We start from the raw sequence: 23,023 nt of genomic DNA on the forward strand, positions 1-23,023 counted from the left end.
TCCCTGAGTCATGGTAATTAATGGAGTTATAATTGGAGAGGTGATTATTAGAACGCCTGGTTTGGATACTTTCTCATTTAACTGGCACTAGTTAGTAACTGACCTCAGGGCCTCTTTCTTTGGGACGGGATGAGGGTGAGGTCAATGAGACGCTCACCTTGGACACAAAATTTAAGGGAATGCCAAAAATCTCAGTAATTAAGATAAATAGTATTCCAGTGCAGCATTTAAAAAATCTAAGTTAATGCCAAAAAATCCATCGTGGATACAATATGAATATTTTAAATAAAGACAGGACACAACAGAGTCCAGATTAATGTGAAATGAGTAAGGTCAAGTTGTGAAAGTTCAAGAAAACCTCAGCAATACAGAAGCTTGACTTGCCTCCCCCAGACCCATAATCCCACCAGCTCCAGGCCTTCCTCCTTTCTCACGAGAATAAGAAGAAGATGGGTTAGGGAAGTTTTCTAAAGGACCTTGAACATCCTTGCAAGTGCTAGGTAGGTAAAAGGCATCGTTTTCCAACTCAGAACAAAGTCTCTCCTGGATGTTATATCTTTGCACAGTCAACATCTGTGGGGCCTGTGCCCTCTGGAAATTTCTGAGAAGACAGGATGGGCTGTTGCTATGTCTTAAAGCAGGGTTCCCACTCTTTTTCTGCCATGGTCTTGCTAAAAAGCCACCTCTTAGAGGGCACGCTCCCAGCAGCTCTGCTTCTCGCTCAGCCTGCAGCCCAGATAAGAGAAGCTGGGGGTTCTGATCTGGGCCCAGCACCCTGATTCCACCGTCTTCTTTATTTCAAATTTGAGACACACAAGTTAGGAAAATGGATGCTCTAGGACAGTGTTTTTCACACTATGGATCACAGTTTATCAGTGAGTTGTGAAATCAACTTATTGGGTTGTCACTCGCATTTTTTAAATAAAACGGAATCGATTAGAATAGGAAATATCAAAAGGTAAGTATTGTTTGTGAAACTTTTGTTTCAGTTCTGTGTGAGTGCGTGTGTATGTGTGTGTGTGTGTATGTGTGTGTGTGTATCTCGCAGGTTTATGAATGTGGATTGTAGCTTTAAAAATAAAAAGTTTGAGGGACTTCTCTGGAGGTCCAGTGGTTAGGACTCTACGCTTTCACTGCCGAGGGTTGAGTCCCTGGTCAGGGAACTAAGATCCCATAAGCCGTGTGGCGTGGCCAAAATAAGTAAATATATAAAGTTTGAAAGCTGTTGGTCTGGAGCCCTGGACAGAGCCAGAGGCCGGTGCTCAGGCCTTTGCTGTCTCTGACGGGCTGCATGCATCTCCATGGCAGGTCACTTGGTTTTCTTTTGGTCCTAATCATCTCCATTTGTAAAATAGAAAGATAGGAAGAAGGACCAGATTATCTCTAAAGTCTTCCAGCTCTAAAATTGTCTGTCTTTATGAATCTTTGAATGAGAGTAGGCCTTGATGTGGCTTTGTTAATTCTGTTATTTCGGGTATAGCCTCTGCCCAAAGACCGCTGACTTAAGGAAATCATGTGCCCTTAGAAACTTCAGAATGCCTTATACAGGAAAGGGACGTGCAGATGACCCATGACTGGACTGTCCCCTTTTTTATAGGACAGCCTTTATTATTTTGGAGAACGACGAACAGATAAATCCACCAGCAGTAAATTTCAGGGAATAGAAACTCCTTCTCAGGTAAGTGCTCTTTCTTTAAAAGGGGTCACTCTGGGTAATTAGGTTAAGATTGGCATCTATTACCTGGTTTCATTTTAGACTCTCTTCCTTGGGTGATTCCTTAGGTCATCTTCTCCTTGGGTGGTCTTCTCCTTGGGTGCCCCGTGACAGGCTTGATCCCTTCCAGAGGCCAGGAGCCCTGCCTCAGGTGTTGGCTTGGCTTTGCACCTTTGCTCTGAGTTCTCCCCAGAGCGCCCTGCCTTCCATTTTAACTGGTTATTGTTTGCAGAGTTCAGGAGTTGATTCCCTTCCCAAGGTAGGAAGGTCCAGTTCCTAAGGTTTCAGACCCCCTGAAGATTATCTGAAGTCACTAGCCTTTTATTTCCATGTAAAGAGGAACTGAGTCTTTCACAAACCCCTATTAGGGCAATTCAGCCCTTGTAGAACATTGTGTGTGTGTGTGTGTGTGTGTGTGTGTGTGTGCACGCATGGGCACACACATGTGCACATGTGTAAGGGAGAGACAGACAGTGACAGAAAAAGAGACAGAGTCGGTGGGAGGGGGGCTGCACTTCAAAGGAGAAAGGAAAGGGAAAAGTAACATTTTTCAAAAACCTGTTTTATACTAGACACTATTATACTTTTACATATATTGTCTCATTTAATACTCAGACATTCCATGTGACCCATGTTATTACCTTATTTTTTTTCCTTTTTAAAACATTTTATCATGGACTTTTTCATAAAAAGTCAAGACAGTCATACAATAAATCCCCTTATATTCATCACACTGCTTCAGCAATCATTTCGTCATGTGGCCAACCATTCATTCCCTCCCCACTCTACACACACACACACGCGCTTCATTTTCACACTAAACTTGGATTATTTTGAAGGAAATCCCAGACATCAGATCATCTTATCCCCTAAGCATTTTAATATGACATCTAACATAAAGACTCTAAAAAAAAAAAAACAAACCCTTAAAACCATTGACATACCTAACAATGTTATACCTTAATAGTATCAAATGTCTAGTCCTTGTTTAAATTTCCATAATTATCTTAAAATCTTTTTAAAACTTAGTTTCAGTCAGGATCCAAACAAGGGCACACATTTCATTTGGTTGCTATGTCTCCTTATGTCTCTTTTACTTTATAGGTTTCCCACCTCTCTTTTTTTTTTCTTGTAAATTGTTTATTGCAGAAACCAGGACGTTTATCCCATAGAGTTTACAACAATCTAGACTTTGTTGAATCCTGCTAAGGGTTTTGCATTCATTATCTAATATAATCTCAATAACTCAATGAGTGTGCACCATTATGATTCCCATTTTATAGACTGGGAAATCAAGGTTCAGGGAAACTAACTTTTTGAACTAAGAACTCAAATCCAGATCTTTCAGACTCCAAAGCCCGTTATTTCCCATCCTGTGCACAGCTTCTCATTTGGATTGCCTTTTCTATACGGCCCCTCAAACCCAAGTGAGAGATGGTTGGGAATTCTTAAGTAAATGTGGATGTGGCCATGAAGGAGAGTTTTCTTTGAGTGAAGTGATGAAAGCTGATACCCTTGGCCTAGTTAGCAGAACACTGTAACTGCTGGCTCTAGACATTTCATTTGGGATCAAAGAACTCAGCCTTATCCATTCATATTTTTCTGCCAAACACAAGCAACACAAGAAAAAAAATAAAAGATAGCCATAGGCTATAAGTAATACATCAACTTATTGAAGCCCAGCTCGAATCATGCCATTTCACGCTCAAAATCCATAATGGCTTCTGACTGCCAATGGCAACAAATATGTTTTAACCTGGCACTCCCAATCTAGATTTGATTTTTCCAACCGCTTCTTCCACTATGTGCATTCACACGCTCTAACGCGTTTGGATTGTTCGCCGTTTCCCAGCCTGTTTATACTTTACACCCACGTGCTCACGAGGGCCCCTTGTCCTGGAGTCCCTTTGCCCTCCCAGCCTGAAGTAGTCTCCTGCTTTTTCGGGAGTTCTTATAGCCCTTTGTGTTCCTTTTAGGGACTAAGTTGCTTTACATTATTTTCCAGCTATTCGAAGTCGTGTCTTCTCTACCCTTTTTGCACGCCCATGTCTTGCCCATCTTTCCACCCTGGCAGCCCGAAGTGCCTCATATAGTATCTCCTTTGTCTGTAGTGAGTGCTTACTAAATAGATGTTGATTTTATTAACTTCTGCTACATGCGCCTGTTGTTCTGCGCTGTAGGGGAAAGAAGAGTGAGAGCAAACGCAGCTACAGGGCCATGGTAGGTTACAAGCCTTTAGTGGAAGGTCAAGAATCTGGTGGCAGGAGCCAATGGGACGTTAGATGTAGCTCCTTCAGGCACATCTTCCCTTCCCCATTTCCTCTGCAGTCACGTGCAGTGTCTCTAACTTACTCCAGGACTGGCATACCCTAGGCTGCAGCTGAGTCTCTTCTGATTCACTGGGCTAGCAGTGCAGGGGCCCGGCCTCAAGGGCTGTGTTGGCGAGGCCCCAGGACAGAGTTCCCTGTGTGTGCGGCAGTAATTCTCAGACACCACCCCCTCCTGATCCTGCAGTGTGGCCATTCAATGCACTACATACATTTCATCCACCCCTGAGTTAAGAGCTTGACTGGTCCTTTCCAATGCAGAGGATGGTGGTTAATTTTCTTAACACTTCCCAGTGGATGGGGAAGAGTCTATGAACTTTTCAGTCCGGTTGATTCTGTACCAGAACTCTTCTTAACTTCTAGAAGAAAGGAGAGCCCTTGTGAACGGCTTGCCACAGGAGATGGACTAGGCTAAGAGAATCCCCAGGCTTCCTTGCAAAAAGGGAATTGGGGAAACGGGAAGTGGAGAGATGCTCACTGGCTGGGACTGGAGAAGAATGTGAATGTACTGCTGGCCTATGGAGCTCTCCCGCTGAGCTTTTCCATCTTCCCTTCTCTCATGCCGAGGAGGCTACTGCTCCCCAAAGCACAAACCTTCCTTTAACTCAGCCACAATGAAGCTTCTATCCCAGGCCGACCTCTCCCGCATTTGCAGTTAATGGCATCTTGCTGTCCTGTTGTCCTAGCTGTTTTATTGGTTCTGGTCAGTTGCACTCAGTCCCAGCAGCCTCTAAGCAACACCTGGCTCCTTTCTTGTTCCTTGCCTGTTGCTCTTCATTCAGTATTTTTTTTCTAAGGTAGATATTTAGTCATGAGGCAACAAATGCCTAGTTCCATAATGGCACCCGATCCATGTTTCCTTCATCAATTAGTTTCCTTAAAAAAATCAGGGCTTTTTACCTCCACTTAAATCGAGACTCCTGTTGTTTTGCAGAACAGATTTGTTGGATATTTTGCAATGGTGAAAAATACCTACAATTTGACTCTTCCTCCAATGAAAAAACTCACGATGGAAAAAATCATTATTTATTCAATTCAAGGTAAGTGCTTTATGTATAATTGGAGAATTGGCAGGAGGGCCAATGTTCTTACTATTCGGAAGGGTTTTCTCATGGTTATATACAGAGACAATCCCAACGCATAGCTGTCTTTTTGTGTAGCCTCAGGTATAAACCCCTCCCCCTGGAATTGCCCATCAGCCCAGTGCTGCTGTGGCCACGTTACCACTGCTTAGGTGTCCTCTCCTTTCCTTTCCTATCACCAATTTGGGGGGCTCCATGCCCCCTTCCCTTTCTCCTGTTCTCATTGCTACTCTGGCCTCAGCCCAGGGTGTCCTTTTCAGAATAGAGCCTCTGAGAGTAAAGGGAGGGAAGGTCCCATGAGACCTGGAGACCACTTCTTCCTCATGCCCATCTCTGGTTCAGGGTTGTCTTGGGAGATGCATCCCTGTTTCATTTTCTTTCCTAATCCTCTCAGAAACCTTTTTTTTATTCTTATCTCCTGATCTCTCCCTTTCCCCGCCCTCCTCCCCCATAGCCCCCTCTCCCCCAGCAACTCCATCAGGATGTCTTAAATACCCAAACAGCAAATGAATTTTGTTGCCACAAATTCTTTTTGCAAATAACTGCTGAGAACTGCTTTGGGCCAGGCCCCCTGCTCGTGTTTCTTTGCCCTTCAGGAGCCCCTGAGTGTAAGCAGAGGAGAGGAAGGTACACGGATGAAGAGCTGACCACAGTGTTGGACAGCTTCCTAGGAGAAGAGCACTTAGGTCTTCCGAACCTACAGGAACACAAAAAAGGGTTGGGAGAAACCTGGCCTCTGGGCGGGGCGGGGCGGGGCGGGGGGGGGGCTCTCTCAGCCCCCTAGCTGTTACCAGTTCTTACCAAGAGTAAAAATCCTTATAAAGTTGAAAAGAGCTGACGATGCCTGCTTCAGGAGTGTAAGGAGAAAGAGGGGACCTGCCGTCGCCCCGAGAGGCAGAGATATTGGTCAGATCGTCCACCTCTGGGATTTGAAAGACAAGGAAGGAGGGGAGAGGAATGGGCCTCAAGGCCATGTCTATATTTCTCTGTCACCCACCTAGATTCCCTGTACAGCTCACGCTCGGGGAGGTGGAGACAGGGGCCCCTCAGTGTGGAAGCACAGCAGGAGGTGATGCTTCTGATTCCCTAAAGCAACAGCAGCTTGTGGAGCGCGAGGCGCGGTGCTGCGTGCCGGGCCTCTCCTGGGCCCGGCTGCAGGGCGAGGGCGCTGGTGTCCACCCAGACAGCCTATTGCCTTTAGCCCTCTGAGGAGTCACACAAAATAAGATCTAGATGTGTATTTTTTAACGCTTCGTCCAATTATTCAGAAATAAGAGAACCCTTTAGAATATATGTAAAAACTGCATAGTCAAAAAAAAAATTACAATTGTTAGTTAAAATATAAAATGCTTTTTTCAAATTATTTACGTATTTCTCCCCTCTCCACACGCCCGCATCGCCGCCACTGCTTGGCAGGGCTGAGGAATTGTGAGAGTTACCACGAGCAGATTGCATGGGTTTCTGGCTTCTGGAAACAAACTTCGGCCCAGCAGCATGGTTTCTGTGGGAAATTTTGGTCTAGATTTCCAAACAAGCGTTGTGCGGGCAGACCCTGGAAACACAGCCTGTTCCAGCAGGGGGCTGCCTGTGTGTATAAAGGAGCAACTGCGAAGGCTTCGTGGGCTGCAGAGTGCTCTATGAGGTGCATTCTGACTGTGATGTGTGTGTGTCATGTATGAGGGACAGGGCTGGAGTGGAGCCTCGCTCAGCACACCATCTGCCTTCAGACGTCCCCAGGGTAGAGCCACACTTGTCCGGCAGCTGGTGGGTGGGAGGGGACAGCAATGTCTTGTTCCCCATTGTTTCCTGCAGAAAGTGCAGTGTGAGAGGCAACCCAGGTGGCTGTTGGAGCAGTGTCTTCCTCTAGGAAATTGAAACTCAGCTCTAAAGCCAAGTTGGTGGCGTGAGAGCCTGTTTTGTACCTGAGTGTATCCTCTCCCTCAGGGTCCTCCTGGTTAACAGTGGGAATCCAGGCATCCCTCGTTTTATTGCTCTTTGCTTTATTGCGCTTCACAGACATTGCACTTGTTCAAAAAATGAAAGGTTTGTGACATTTCTGAGTTGTCAGATGATGGTGAGCAGTTTTTTTTTAGCAATGTGACAATCAAGTTTTTTTACTTAATGGTTTGTGTTAGAATTTTATGTATTTATTTATTGGCTGCATTGGGTCTTTGTTGCTGCTCGTCGTATTTCTCTAGTTGTTACTCTTCGTTGCGGTGCACGGGCTACTCATTGCGGTGGCTTCTCTTGTTGCGGAGCACGGGCTCTAGGTGCGCGGGCTCAGTAGTTGTGGCTCATGGGCTTAGTTGCTCTGCGGCATGTGGGATCTTCCTGGGCCAGGGTCAAACCCGTGTCCCCTGCGTTGGCAGGCGGATTCTTAACCACTGCGCCGCCAGGGAAGTCGCGATCAAGTATTTTTTAATGAAGGTACGTACATGGTTTTCTTAGACATAATGCTATTGCACACTAAATAGACCAGTATAGTGTAAACATAACTTTGTGTGTGCACTGGGAAAGCAAAAACGTTCGTGTGACTCGCTTTGTTGCGATATTCGCTGTATTGCAGTGGTCTGGAACCGAACCCACAGTATCTCCGAGGTAACCCTATAACAGTATCTATACAAACCTCTGTGAGTATTAAACTATTCCAAACAGGCAAAAAGGCATTTAGTCTGATGGAGTTTTGATGCATTTTCTCTAACGTGAACAATGAGAATAGGAATAGTTTCTCAAACTTCTAAGCTTAAAAAGGGTTTTAATAAGTTCTAGCATTTCATATATTGTCCCAGTCTGATATCATATCCTAAGACCGTGACTTCTCTCTTCATAGTTTGAATTTTACTTAGCCTCTGTGGAGATACTGTTTAGTTAAAACTGTAAAGTGCAGATCTACAGAAAAGAGGAACTAACACAAATTTATAAGTACTGCAGGTGAAAACTGGTGGAGAGTTTTATGGGTTTGGTTTCCTCATCTCAGGCTAACATAAAATAGAGGATTTTAAAAGTCTAATTTGAGATCCCTCATAAAGGCTTCCAGACAGAAAGTTGTGCCCTTTGCAGCTGTTCTTACGGTGTGGGCCTCGGCTGGCAGACCCAACTTAAGGCCTGCCTGGTACGCCAAAATTCTTGCTGCACCCACGTAAATAAGCAGGCCAAACCCAATGACAGCAGCCTTCTTTTGGAATAAGAATTATCCCCTTTGAGGGAGATCAAGGTGGTGAAGTAGGAGGATGCTGAGCTTACCTCCCCCCATGAACACATCGAAAATACAACTACCTGTGGAGCTACCTGGAGGCTGGCAGAAAGGCCCTTCTGCGGCCAAGGCTGTAAAGAAAAATCCACACGGAGTCTGGTAGGAAGGGAGGAGAAGTGATCTGGTCGAGACCTGCACCCTTGGTGGGGGACCCAGATGTGGAGGGGGGTGTCATGGGCTTGGGGAGCCTCCCTGGGGAGCAAGGGGTTTGAGCCACACATTTGGCACTCCAGCCCTGGGGTCTGACACCAGGAGGATGAGTGCCCTTAGCTGTTTCGAAAGCCAGTGGGGCTCATGGGAGGCTGTAAAACACTGAGACCTCACTCAGAGAGTGAGTGCTTGCTTATACCCCCATCCTGGCAGACGCAGCAGCCTGAAAACTCTGACCAGGGAGAAAGCAGCCTTGGCCAGTGCTCGGTCACTGCCCACATTTAGGAGGAGTGAAACTACTCCAGGGCAGGGACTGACATTGCCAGCAGGAAAGAAACCAGCTCAGCAGTGAGGCACCAACCCCTCCGGCCCTGACCCAGCCTCTAACCAAGGGTGCACAGTGGGGAAAATGTAAAACCAGCACAGAAGTGCAGCCCCAAACCCTTGAGCCCCTGCTGCATCCCAAACCAAGGTGGAGGCTGCCATCTCTCCCACACACAGGGTCGCACCTGGCTCCGGCTCTAGCCCCTCCATCTCCAGCCCCGCTTCCCACCAAGGTGGAGGCTGCCATCTCTCTCACACACAGGGTCGCACCTGGCTCCGGCTCTAGCCCCTCCATCTCCAGCCCCGCTTCCCACCAAGGTGGTGGCTGCCACCGCACCCCAGGGGCCCATGGGACCTGTGCTCACTTCTCCCACCAAAGCCACTGAGCATACGCAGGCTGCACAGTCCTGCACAAGGGCACACCTTCAAGACTGGGATAGGTAACTGATTCACTTAATTTCATAGAGACAGAGACAGGTAAACAAAATGAGAAGACAAAGGAGTATGTTTCAAATGAAGGAACAGCAACAAAAAAACCCCTAAAGAATCATCTTCCTTTGAGATTATGATCACAACAGACTGTCAGGAAAAAGTGTGATAGATTCTGAAATGGGCAGTGTCTTCTCTAGGCCCACCTCCAGGGTTACCTTCACCTCTCATGGTCCTTAAGCTATTTTACAACTCTAAGTTGTAGAAAACTGATAATAATGCAAATAATTTTTGTACATAAAAATGCAAATTAGTTGTGTCTAGCAGAATGCAACTGACTATTGACCTGTTTCGGATTTATTTGTAAATTCATTTCATCATTCCTTATCTGTCCATAAATGTGCAGTACTTTGAAACAGCTGTAGCATTTTACTGGTTCCTTAGTAATAAGTTAAAATTTTTGACGTGTTAAGAAATGCATGTACAGGACAGTGCTATGGCATGCAACAATTTCTGTAAAACAAAAGGAGAATATATTTGTTCGTGTGTATATACACATATAAAACCTCTGGGAGAATATATATTCATATTTGATTATACATGCATAAAAAACTAGAAACTAGTAATAGGGGTTAGCTGTTTGGGGCTGGAGAACTGAACAGGTGGGAGATAGGGAAAATGGAGACTTTTCACTTCATGCCTTTTATACCTTTTACTTTTAAATCATGCAAATATACTTAAATTATTTTAAAAAATTTTAAATTGTGTGGGAATTAATTTAAGCTCATAAAGCAATGCCCTTTTCCTGTCACGTGATAAGTGTTCGGCTTGGTTTAGCTCTACATTTCACTGACTTCTGTTGACATCTGTAGAGAGAAGTTCTGCAGGTGGATGGGACAGAGGGAACTGAGGCAAAGAAACCATGATTCCTCATGACAAATTAATTGTGTTAGTGAGAACAAAATTAAATGAACACAAAACAAACTTAATATAACAATTAAGAATGATGGATATAGGACTTTATTAGAATATTTGTTTTAGTTCTGTACCTTTAGTTCTGTGCATATTTAAGTGAAATATGCAGGGTGGAAAGGAAAGCCGGAAAAATTAATTGGAGGCTTGAGAAACCAGCCCTTTCATGAAATGCTGAAGTAAGTGGGTCAATTAAGTTGAAAAAAAAAAAGGGAGAAGAAACCATTTGTCTGTAAATATATGCTGAACATAGCAGGAACGTTCGGATACAGCTCTCCTATGTTTTCCATAAACTGGATTTAAACTAGGGCAAGAGGAATCTAGACTATTTATTATTAAGAAACATCACAATTAGAAGTCTGAAGAAAGCAACACATCAACAAGAAAGGTTGCACGTCCCCTTCCCTAATTTTTTTTTTTTCTATGAAGGTGAAGCGATGGGATTCTAAATCTTAGAAGCTGAACAATGTCTTTTTTTTTTTTTTCCTCCAGCCTTATAAATTCTGCTTTAGGGGACAGAACTGAACTTTTGAAGCCTTGTCTTTCAAAGACAAATCCATACAAGAGCCAAATGATTCAATATTGACACATTGTTAGCTGGGATAATTTTTTCTCTTTTTAATCTGTATTGTTAATTGGTGAGACATTTTGATCTTTGCTCTAACCAGCCTAACTTTTTAATTTCATTCAGGTGTTGGAAAAGGCAATGGAAATGATCTAAAGGTACAAATAATAATGCAACGAAAGCCTGTCTTTTTCTGTTCTGCTTCCAAAAACTCTAGGGTAAGAGAAAGCATGGAAACTGAAAATTCTAGTGTTTGTTTTAAATCTCAATGTCAAATCAGCACGTTGCCCTCCCCAAACCACCACTCACCACAGGGAGGGGCCGTGTTGCTTTCTGGTTACCATCCAACTTGGTGTCCCTGGGTTTGGATTTGAGTCAAGAGTTAAATTTATTGTTCAAAATAGTTTTCAGGGGAAATAGTTTTCCAGAATATATTTTCAGTTCAGAGTGGTGCTTTGCCTTTCCCTTTTCCACAAATGCCAAGCATGTTCCCAGGAATCTGTCAGAGTTTTAAATTCATGTATCTGGTCACTTTTAGCCATATTCTCCGCTTCTTGGTCATTTTTGTTATATGGCACTGATTCTGAAATTTTAATGTGCATGAAAATCACCTAGAGACTGGTAAAAATGCAGATTCCTAAGCTGTACCCCCAAAGTGTGATTCAGGAAATCTGGAAAGGGGCCCAGGAATCTCTAGACTTAGCAATGTCTCAAGTGATTGTAACTCAGATATCCTGTGGGACTGCACTGTGAGAAACAATGCAGGGGTGTATGGATTGGGGAGGAATCTCTTTGGGACCAAATAGTCAGTTTTCTTAAAGGCTGAAGAAATGGTTAAGACTACAGACCTTTCCTGGAGCAACAGGAAAGTTTCCTTCATGGGTGTAAGAAATATAAACTTTTAAGATTCTTTCTCAGGCTTTGGTCTCTAGTTCTCCTATTACCTCTCCTCTTCCTTCTTTTTACTCCCCTGACCCCCGGGAGGGGGCACTCCCCCCAAGCCTCATCCCTGGCTTTCTGTTCTTATCTCCACACATACTCTATTCTTGGTTCTACACATCCGTTCCCCTACTTTAAATTATAGTATCTTCTTTCATTCACCTGACACATTTATGAGCCCCATACACGGGGCAGACGCAGGAGCTGCAACGTGGGCATTCTCTACCCCAGCAATTCAAACACAGGTGTCAATCCAAATTTATCCAGTGAACTTTTCATCTGCTTCTGCAAATGACACCAGCATTCTCTTGCTCAGACTTTCAAACCTGGCATCATCTTTGATTCTCTCTCTGCCCGCGGCCCCTAAGTCCAGTTAGTCACCAATCCCTGCTCATGAGACCGCTGGACTCTCTCTTCACTCGCTCCCTTCCTGTCTGTCCCCATTGCCACTACCCGGTCCAGGACCTCATCTGCGCGTGCCTAGACTTCTACAGCGGTCTCCTTACCTTTGCTTTCTCCTTATACAGGGCAGTATATAGGGTCCTGCAATACACATCCTGAAATACTGCTCTCATTGTAAAAAGCTGTAGCTAGAGCAGAAGACACACTGTGTACCCACGGTCAAAGCTAGTTAATATCTTTGGTGCAATATTCTTTTTTTTTTTTTTTTCCTGGCTGTGAGGCATGCAGGATCTTATTTTCCCAACCAGGGATTGAACCCATGCCCCCTGCAGTGGAAGTGTGGAGTCTTAACCACTGGACCACCAGGGAAGTCCTTCTGGCTCAGTATTCTTATCTGTAAAATAAAGGTTACATCTCAAGTGTTGTGAGGATTGAATTAGATAATATATGTGAAGTTGCTTTGTGAGTCATACATCACTAAATAAATGTTAGATGTGATAATTACCAGGCCAGCTTTATCACCTAGGAAATGCTCCACTATAACCTTCAACAACTTCATTCTTATTTTCCTGGGTCTTGAATTCTCAAGATATAGCCCTATCATACCTGAGCTTATTCGCATTACTAACATGGCCTGCTGTCTCCATGCCAGGTAGACTGGGTCCCCTCTGGCCCTTGGAACACAGCACTCTAATTTCTGCTTCCTGTTTTTGCTGGTCTTTTTCCCCTCCTCCAGCCCTGCCCTCCCAGTCCCCTGTCTGAACTGGATTCTCTTTACAGAGCTCCTCTTTTTTAAAAATTGAAGTATAATTGACATACAATATTATATTAGTTTCAGGTGTACAACATAGTGATTTGACATTTTATATACATTATGAGATGATCACCGTAAGTTTAGTTACCATCTGTCACCATTTAAAGTTATTACAACATTATTGACTATATTCCCTATTCTGTATATTACATCCCCATGACTTATTTATTTTATAACTGGAAGTTTATGCCTCTTAATCCCCTTCACCTATTTCACCCATCCTCCTATCCCCTGCCAACCACCAGTTTGTTCTCTGTATCTATGAGTCTGCTTCTGTTTTGTTATGTTCATTTGTTTTTTAGATTCTACGTGTAAGTGAAATCATGCAGTATTTTTCTTTGACTTAATTCACTTAGCATAATACCTTCTAAGTCCATCCACGTTGTCACAAATGGAAGATTTCATTCTTGTTATGGATAATATTCATATATACATACATGTGCGCGTATATATATATATATATATATATACACACACACACACACACACACACACATATATATACCTCACATTTTCTTTATTGATGGACTTAGGTTGCTTCCATATCTTGGCTATTGTAAATAATGCTACAGTGAACATAGGGGTGCATATATCTTTTCGAATTAGTGTTGTCGATTTTTTTTTTGGGGGGGGATAAATACCCAGAAGTGGAATTGTCCAATCATGTGGTAGTTCTATTTTTAAGTTTTTGAGGAACCTCCATACTGCTTTCCATAGTGGCTGCACCAATTTACATTCCCACCAAGAGTGAAAGAGGGTTTCTTTTCTTCCACACCTTCACCAACGTTATTTTTTGTCCTTTTGATAATAGTCACTCTGACAGGTATGAGGTGATGTTCTGAACTGCATTTCCCTGATGATTATTAATGATCATTTTTTCATGTGCCCGTTGGCTGTCTGTATGTCTCCTTTAGAAAAATGTCTTTTCTAGGTCCTCTGCCCATTTTTCAATTGGATTGTTTCTCTTTTTGATGTTTCCTTTTTAAGTTGTATGAGTTATTTTTATATTCTGGATATTAACCTCTATTGGATACATAATTTACACGTATCTTCTCCCATTCAACAGATTAGCTTCCCATTTTATTGCAGGGTTCCTTCACTGTGCAAAAGCATTTTAGTTTGATGTAGTCCCACTTGTTTATTTTTGCTTTTGTTGTCCTTGCCTGAGGAGACGGATCCATAAAGGTATCGCTAAGATCAAAGTCAAAGAGCTGACTGCCTGTGCTTTCTTCTAGAAGTTTTACGGTTTCAGGTCTTACATTCAAATTTTTAATCCATTTTAACTTTATTGTCATATGTGGTGTAAGGTAGTGGTCCAGATTCATTCTTTTGCATGTAACTGTCCAGTTTTTCCAACACTGCTTATTGAAGAGATTCTTTTCCACTTTGTATATTCTTGTCTTCTCTGTTGTAGATTAATTGACCATAAGTGTGGATTTTTTTCTGGCCTCTCTATTCTGTTCCATTGATCTATGTATTTGTTTTTGTTCCAGTAACAACTGTTTTGAATACTATAACTCTGTGATATATTTTGAAGTCAGAAAAACTGATACCTCCAGTTTTGTTCTTTTAAAGATTACTTTGGCTATTTGGGGTCTTTTGTGGTTCCACACAAATTTTAGGATTCTAGTTCTGTGAAAAATGCTATTGGTATTTTAATAGGGATTACATTGAATTTGTATATTGCTTTGGGTAGTAGCATAGACATTTTAACAATATGAATTCTTCCAATCCATAAGCACAGTATACCTTTCCATTTAATTGTGTCACATTTACGTCTTTCATCGATGTCTTATAGTTTTCAGAGTTCAGGTCTTTCACTTCCTTGGTTAAACGTATTCCTAATTATTTTATTCTTTTAGATGCAATTTTAAATGGAAGTTTCTTAATTTGTATTTCTGATAGTTCATTATTAGTGTATTGAAATGCAACAGATTTCTAGACATTACTTTTGTATCCTGCAGCTTCACTGAATTCATTTATCTGAATAGTTTTTTGGTGGAGTCTTTAGCATTTCCTATATATAGTACTATGCCATCAGCAAATAGTGAGTTTTACTTCTTCCTTTCCAATTTAGATGTGTGTTATTTCTTTTTACTGTCTAATTGCTGGGGCTAGGACTTCTAATACTTGGTTCAATAAAAGCAAGAGTGGGCATCCTTGTCTTGTTCCCTATCTTAAGGAAAAGCTTTCAACTTTTCAACACTGAGTATGATATTAGCTGTGGATTTATTACATATGGTCTTTTTTTTTTTTTTTGCGGTATGCGGGCCTCTCACTGCTGTGGCCTCTCCCGTTGCGGAGCACAGGCTCCGGACGCGCAGGCTCAGCGGCCATGGCTCATGGGCCTAGCCGCTCCGCGGCATGTGGGATCTTCCCGGACCGGGGCACGAACCCGTGTCCCCTGCATTGGCAGGCGGACTCTCAACCACTGCGCCACCAGGGAAGCCCTACATACGGTCTTTTTATCTTATTGAGGTACGTTCCCTCTATACCCACTTTGCTGGGAGTTTTTTGTTTTGTTTTTTTTTTATAAATGGGTGTTAAACTTTGTCAGATGCTTTTCTGCGTCTATGGAGATGATCATGATCTTTACCCTTTGTTAACGTGGTGTATCGTATTAATGTCATGTGCAGATGTTGAACCATCTTTGCATCCCCAAAATAAATCCCACTTGGTCTGGTGTATGATTCTCTTAATGTATTGTTGAATTTGGTTAATGTTTCACTGAAGATTTTTGCATCTATGTTCATCCAGGATATTGGCCTGTAATTTTCTTTTTTTGCAGTGTCTTTGTCTGGTTTTGGTATCAGGGTAATGCTGGCCTCATGGAATGAGTCTGGAATTTTTTTTTTTTTTTTTTTTGCGGTACGCGGGCCTCTCACTGCTGCAGCCTCTCCCGCTGCTCCGGATGTGCAGGCTCAGCGGCCATGGCTCACGGGCCCAGCCGCTCCGCGGCCTGTGGGATCTTCCCGGACTGGGGCACGAACCCGTGTCCCCTGCATTGGCAGGCAGACTCTCAACCACTGCACCACCAGGGAAGCCCCAAGTCTGGAATATTTTGATAAAGGATAGATATTTACTCTCCTTTAAATGTTTGGTAGAATTCACCCGTGAACCTGTCTGGTCCTGGACTTTATTAGGAGTTTTTTGATTACTGACTCAATATCATTATTAGAAATCTACCTATTTGGATTTTCTATTTCTTCTTGATTGTTTTGGAAGATTGTGTGTTTCTAGGAGTTTATCTGTTTCTCCTAGGTTTTCTAATTTGTTGCTGTAGTTTCATATGATCCTTTGTATTTCTATGGTATCAGTTGTAACTTCTCTTTCATTTCTGATTTTATTTGGGCCCTCTCCCTTTTTTTTTCTTGATGAGTCTGGATAAAGGTTTGTCAGTTTTGTTTATCTTTTCAAAGAACCAGTTCTTAGTTTAATTATCTTTTCTATTTTTAAAAAATCTCTGTTTCTGTTCTGATCTTCATGATTTTTTCCATTCTACTAACTTTGGACTTTGTTCTTTTTCTACTTCCTTTAGGGTTAAGGTTAGATTGAGATTTTACTTGTTTCTTGAGTTTGGTCTGTATTGCTATGAACTTGCTTTTTAGAACTCCTTTTGCTGTGTCCCAGAGATTTTGGAATGTTGTGTTTCCATTTTCATTTGTCTTAAGGTATTTTTAAAATTTTCTCTGATTTCTTCAGTGACCCATTGGATTGTTTAGTAGCATGTTGTTTAGTCTCCACGTGTTTGTGTGTGTGTTTTTTTTCTAGTTTTCTTCTTATAGCCAATTTCAAGTTTGGTACTGTTGTGGTCAGAAAAGATGCTTGGTATGATTTTAATCTTTACTGAGACTTGTTTTGTGGCCTAACATGTGATCTATCCTGAAGAGTGTTCCATGTACACTTAAAAAGAATATATATTCTGCTGTTTGGGCGTAGAATGTTTTTTATAATCTATTAAGTTCATTTGGTCTAACGTGTCATTTAAAGCCAGTTTCTTTATTGACTTTCTGCCTGGATGATCTTTCCATTGCTGTAAGTGGGATATTAAAGTCCATACTATTATTGTATTACTGTCAGTTTCTCTTTTATGTCTGTTAATATTAGCTTTACCTATTTAGGTATGTCTCTGTTGAGTGCATAAATATCTACAAGTGTTATATACTCTTGTTGGATTGAACCCTTTATCATTATGTAATGCTTTTTTTTCCTTGGTCAATTGTTAGAGCCTTTTTTTGTTTTGTATACATTTATTTATTTTTGGCTGCATTGGGTCTTCGTTGCTGTGCATGGCTTTTCTCTAGTTGCAGCAAGTGGGGGCTACTCTTTGTTGCGGTGCACGGGCTTCTCATTGTGGTGGCTTCTCTTGTTGCAGAACACAGGCTCTAGGCACGTGGGCTTCAGTAGTTGTGGCACGTGGGATCAGTAGTTGTGGCACGTGGGATCAGTAGTTGTGGCTTGCGGGCTCAGTAGTTGTGGCACACGGGCTTAGCTGCTCCACGGCATGTGGGATCTTCCCAGACCAGGGCTCGAACCTGTGTCCTCTGCACTGGCAGGCAGATTCTTAACCACTGTGCCACCAGGGAAGCCCCATGTCTCTTTTTGAATTATGGTTTTCTCAGGGTATATGCCCAGTAGTGGGATTGCTGGGTCATATGGTAGTTCTATTTTTAGTTTTTAGTTTAGTTTTTTAAGGAACCTCCATACTGTTTTCCATAGTGGTTGTATCAATTTACATTCCCACCAACAGCGCATGAGGGTTCCTTTTTCACCACACCCTTTCCAGCATTTACTGTTTCTAGATTTTTTGATAATGGCCATTCTGACTGGCATGAGGTGACCTCATTGTAGTTCTGATTTGCATCTCTCTAATGATTAGCGATGTTGAGCATCTTTTCATGTGCCTTTTGGCCATCTGTATGCCTTTCTTGTGAAATGTCTATTTAGGTCTTCTGCCCATTTTTTAACTGGATTTTTTTTGATATTGAACTTCTTGAGCTGTTTGTATATTCTGGAGATTAATGCTTTGTCCATTGTTTCATTTGCAAATATTTTCTCCCATTCTGAGGGTTGTCTTTTCATCTTGTTTATGGTTTCCTTTGCTGTGCAAAAGCTTTTAAGTTTAATTAAGTCCCATTTGTTTATTTTTGTTTTTATTTCTGTTACTCTAAGAGGTGGGTCAAAAAAGATCTTGCTGTGGTTTATGTCAAAGAGTGTTTTCCTATGTTTTCCTCTAAGAGTTTATAGTGTCTGGTCTTACATTTAAGTCTTTAATCCATTTGGAGTTTATTTTTGTGTATGGTGTTAGGTAGTGTTCTAATTTCATTCTTTTATATGTAGCTGTCCAGGTTTCCCAGCACCACTTATTGAAGAGGCTTGTCTTCTTTTTGATGATGGCCATTCTGACAGGTTTGAGGTGATATCTCATTGTGGTTTTAATTTGCATTTATCTGATGATTAACAATGTTGAGCATCTTTTCATGTGCCTGTTGGCCATCTGCACGTCCTCTCTGGAAAAATCTCTATTCAGGTCTTCTGCCCATTTAATTGCCTTTTTTTTTTTTTTTTTTTTAATGTTGAGTTGTAGGAGCTGCTTATATATTTTGGATATTAACCCCTTATCAGTCATATCATTTACAAATATTTTTCCCCATTCAGTAGGTTGTCTCTTCATTTTGTCATTGGTTTCCATTGCTATGCAAAAGCTTATATGCTTAATTAGGTCCCATTTATTTATTTTTGCTTTTATTTCCTTTGATTTAGGAGACAGATCCAAAGAATTATTGCTATAATTTACATCAAAGAGTGTTCTGCCTATGTTTTCCTCTAGGAGTTTTATAGTATCCAGTCTTACATTTAGGTCTTTAATCCATTTTGAGTTTTTGTACATGGTGTTAGAGAATGTTCTTTTACATGTAGCTGTCCTACAGCCTTTGTTTTTAAAGTCTATTTCGTATAAGTATTGGTACCCCAAATTTTTGTTTCTATTTGCATGGAATATATTTTCGTATCCCTTCACTTTCAGTCTGTGTGTGTCTTTAGATCAGAAGTGAATCTCTTATAGGCAGCATATAGATGGGTCTTGTTTTTTTTTTTTAATCCATCAGTCACCCTATGTCTTTTGACTGAAGAATTTACATTTAAAGTGATTATTGATAGGTTGTACTAAATACCATTTTGTTAATTATTTTCTGGTTGTTTTTACAGTTCTTCTATGTTCCTTCTTCTCTTGCTCTCTTCCTTTGGAATTTGATGACTTTCTTTAGCATTATGTTTGAATTCCTTTTTCTAATTTTTCTCAATATTAGGTTTTTGGTTTGTGGTTAATTTGAGGTTCGTGTATAGCAGCCTATGTGTATAGCAGTCTATTTTAAGTTGATTACTTAAGTTCAAATCGTTCTAAAAACACGACATTTTTACTACCCCCACTCCATGTTTTATGTTTTTGATACATTTTACATCTTTTGATTTTGTATACCCACTAATTATTGCAGTTATAGTTGATTTTACAACTTTTGTCTTTAAACCTTATAACCTTTGTAAGTGATTGATCCACTGCCTTTACTATACGTTTGCTTTTACCAGGGAGATTTTTCCTTTTACATGTTTTCTGATTTCTAGTAATGGCCTTTTCTTTTTTTCTTAAAGAAGTCCTTTTAACATTCCTTGTACGACTGGTTCAGTGGTGAACTCCTGAAGATTCTGCTTGTCAGGGAAACTTTATTGCTCCTTCAATTCTGAACCATAACCCTGCCAGATAGAGTATTCTTGGTTATAAGCTTTTCCCTGTCGGTACTTTGAATATACTGTGCTGCTCGCTTACGGCCTGTAAAGTTTCTGCTGAAAAATCAGCTGATAGTCTTATATGGGTTCCCTTGTGCATAACTAGTTGTTTTTCCCTTCTTTTGCACCTGATATGCTCTTGATTCCATCTACTGTATTGTTCCTTTCAGTTATTGTATTCTTCAGCTCTGGTTGGTTCTTTTTTGTATCTCTTTGTTGAAGTTCTCACTGTGTTCATTCTTCTTCCAAGTTTGGTGAGTATCTATCTTTCTGGGTATTACTATGAACACTTTATCAGGTTGATTACTTATGTCCATTTCATTGGTTCTTATCCTGAAGTTTTGTCTTGTTCTTTCATTTGGAGCATATTCCTGTCTCCTCATTTGTTTCTGTGTATTAGGTAGATGAGCTACATCTTCTGGTTTTGAAGAAGTGGCCTTATGTAGGAGGTTTCCTGTGGGGCCCAGAAGAGTAATCCCTGCTAGTCACCAGAGCCAGGGATGTTTTCTATGTGGGCTGCGTGTGCCCCTCCTGTTGTACGGTGCCACAGATGCTGCAGTCACACTAGTGGAAGGGGCTGGCCCCCAAGCCAGCTGCCTGTGTGGCCTGGCCACAGCTGCCGTGCATTCACTGGTGGGCAAGGCTGGCCCCGGTGTGGCTGGCTGTGGGGCCCAACCACAACAGTTGCAGGTACAATTGTGAGTGGGGCTGGCCCCCAGGGTGGGAGCTTCTTTGGGCTCCCACCCTGGGAGGAGGGGGACTATAACCAGCCAAGGACTCCCACTGGATATGGCAGGAGGGGTGGCAGCTGGGAGGAGCTGCTTTGGGCAGGGCAGGTCTGCAGGGGAATGCTGGGGTTGGGGTGAGTGGTGTTAGCAAGGTAGATGGCAAATGTTTTGAAATGGCGCCTGCCAGTGCTGGGCCAGCCTAGGTAGAAGGAGAATTTTTTAAATGATGCCCGCCAGCACTTTGCTCCCCAGAGGCACACCCTAAAGTTAATGAATGTACTTCACATATGGCCTGGGCACTTTGCAAAGTACTGCCTCTGTCCTGGGACTCAAAGTGAGTGAATTTGTGTGTGTGCCCTTTAAGAGCAGGGTCTTGGTTTCCTACAGCTCTCCTGGATACAAGCCCTGCTGGTTTTCAAAACCAGATGTTGTTATGGGGGCTCATCTTCTTGGTGCAGGTCCCTAGGGCTGGGGTGCCTGACGTGGGGCTCGAACCCCTCTCTCCTTAGGGAGAACCTCCATGTTTGTGAGGTTCCCTCCCGTTTGTGGGTAGCCATGTTGGGGGTATGGGTCCTGATGAGACCACATCTCTGCCCTCCTACCTGTCTCAATGTGCTTTTTTCTTTATATCCTTAGTTGTAGGAGAGCTGTTCTGCTGGTCTTCAGGTCATTCTGAGAGAGAGCTGTTGCACACGTAGTTATAGTTTTGGAGTGTCCGTGGGAGCATCTTCCTACTCCACCATCTTGACCCTGCCTCAGTGCTCCTCTTAATTTATACAAATCCTTCCATGTCCATCTCAGTTTCTACCTCCTCAGTGACACTTTCTCTTTCTACACCTCCTGTTGGCCTCCCTGAAGCACACAACGGCACCCGTAGTCTTCATCATACAGCTTAACACGTAGGTCTATGCTATTCTGCTATTGTTCCTGATGTGTTTTACTCCCTGAAGCATCAACGGAGTCTTCACTTGCTTTTGTATTTTTTCACAGGGCCTAGCATAGACCTTTCTCACTGTGGGTGTCATTATCATACAAGGGTGTACCCGTAACAAATAATCAGTATAGCTTCAAAGTCGTTCATTCCAGAAACTTGGCCTACCTTTGGTCACTCCATCCAGCAGTCTGCTACAGACAAGGCCTATGATCCCATCAGCAAACACATTTTTGATAAAATGTGAGCAACTAGGCACTGCTTTTTAAATATGCATACTAACTATAAAATTGAGCTTCTTATGTATTCCCAACATATGAAAATTAGCTGACACACATTCAACACTACTGTTTGCTTGGTTAAAGTCTAATAGAAAATTGAATACTTTGCTTTTCAAGTGTTCCACCATAACCCTCAACCACGATGGCCTGTTAAAAATGTTAACAACAGTATTGCAACTTTATAGAAATAAATATTAACATTTATACATGTAGTCATTGGTTTATGAGACCAAGAGTACTTGATTAAATAGAAGAAGCCTCAATAAGTGAACATGAACTTCACTGCTGTCTCAGTTAGGTTTATAATTCTGAATTCCATGTGTTCATCCACAGATAGTTCATGATGCTGAAACAGACAGAGTAATAATTAATCTATCCAACTGTCCACCTCTGTATGATGAGGTGAAAGTGAAATTCCTCTCTTCTTCGGTGAGTAATCAAGAAACCGTTTATGCTGCTAATCTTGTCTAGTCTTCTGAATGATTCTGGTTTGGGATTTCCTTTGCTACAATTCCCAACAAGGGAGATGATAGGAGATGTCAACCCCTAGTCAGGTATGGGGAGACAAAACAAGTCAGATTTCTATACCGAATTTTTTTTTTTAAAAAGAAAATATGTAATTATATTTTTGCTCATTTGTTTTCTAAATTGTATACAATTTACATGTATTAATTTTCAGATAAAAAAATACAAAAACCCTGATGTTAAAAAAGGTATAAACTACATAGCAGTGATCGTAGTTTGGGTATCTTTAAAACACATTGCCCCCCATAACTTATAAAATACGTGAAGGTGAGGGAGATTTTGCTTTCCTCTCAATTGACGTATAAATTCATTTAAAATAGCATATTTAATCCAATATTTATGAAAAATAATATCTGCCATTGTCATTACAGTATAATTTATGCTGACCAGTTATCAAATGTATGTCTGATTATTCTGTATATAGCAAATTTCTAAGCCCCAGTAGTTTCATTTTCCTATTAAATCATCAACCAGAACTGCCCACATGTAACTGTGTTTGCTCAATGTAAAGCTTACTTCCTGTGCCCGCCTGCATCCCATGCTTGCTCCCTGTTGGCGGAGAATTTACTAAGTTTGAAATGGTACATGTGTTGAAGCAAGTGGCTGGGATAGCTCCCCTTGAATAACGGAGCCAGTCTGAATTCTCTTCATCAGTGGTCTCTAAGCAGAAGCACTGGTGTAGGGGTGCTAGCCAAGGGGATGTTGGTGATTTCTGGCCTTTGTGATTGTCAAGGGTCATGAGATGAAAGCACTTTCAGAAATCTTAGGTATTTCTATCATCACCAATCATGGTTAATTATCCAA

The 23,023-nt window shown here is 41.8% G+C and overlaps 1 protein-coding gene across 3 annotated transcripts in view; it reads left to right on the plus strand.

The window, feature by feature from the left end:
• Positions 1-23,023, plus strand: part of LOC114888131 (phosphatidylinositol 3,4,5-trisphosphate 3-phosphatase TPTE2-like) — a 77,681-nt gene that overhangs the window by 48,452 nt on the left and 6,206 nt on the right. For 2 of the 3 annotated variants that reach the window (XM_029210054.1, XM_029210055.1), the window contains 4 exons: positions 1,598-1,678; positions 4,976-5,081; positions 10,955-11,034; positions 22,028-22,123. In XM_029210054.1, the coding sequence (XP_029065887.1) occupies positions 1,598-1,678; positions 4,976-5,081; positions 10,955-11,034; positions 22,028-22,123 (363 nt within the window). Of the gene's footprint in view, positions 1-1,597; positions 1,679-4,975; positions 5,082-10,942; positions 11,035-22,027; positions 22,124-23,023 lie in introns of all 3 variants that reach the window. The other variant, XM_029210053.1, reaches the window with a different exon arrangement.

The sequence above is a fragment of the Monodon monoceros genome, unplaced genomic scaffold (genome assembly GCF_005190385.1).
Source record: "Monodon monoceros isolate NGI ecotype Baffin Bay Population unplaced genomic scaffold, NGI_Narwhal_1 Super_Scaffold_8, whole genome shotgun sequence".
Classification (NCBI taxonomy): Eukaryota; Metazoa; Chordata; class Mammalia; order Artiodactyla; family Monodontidae; genus Monodon; species Monodon monoceros.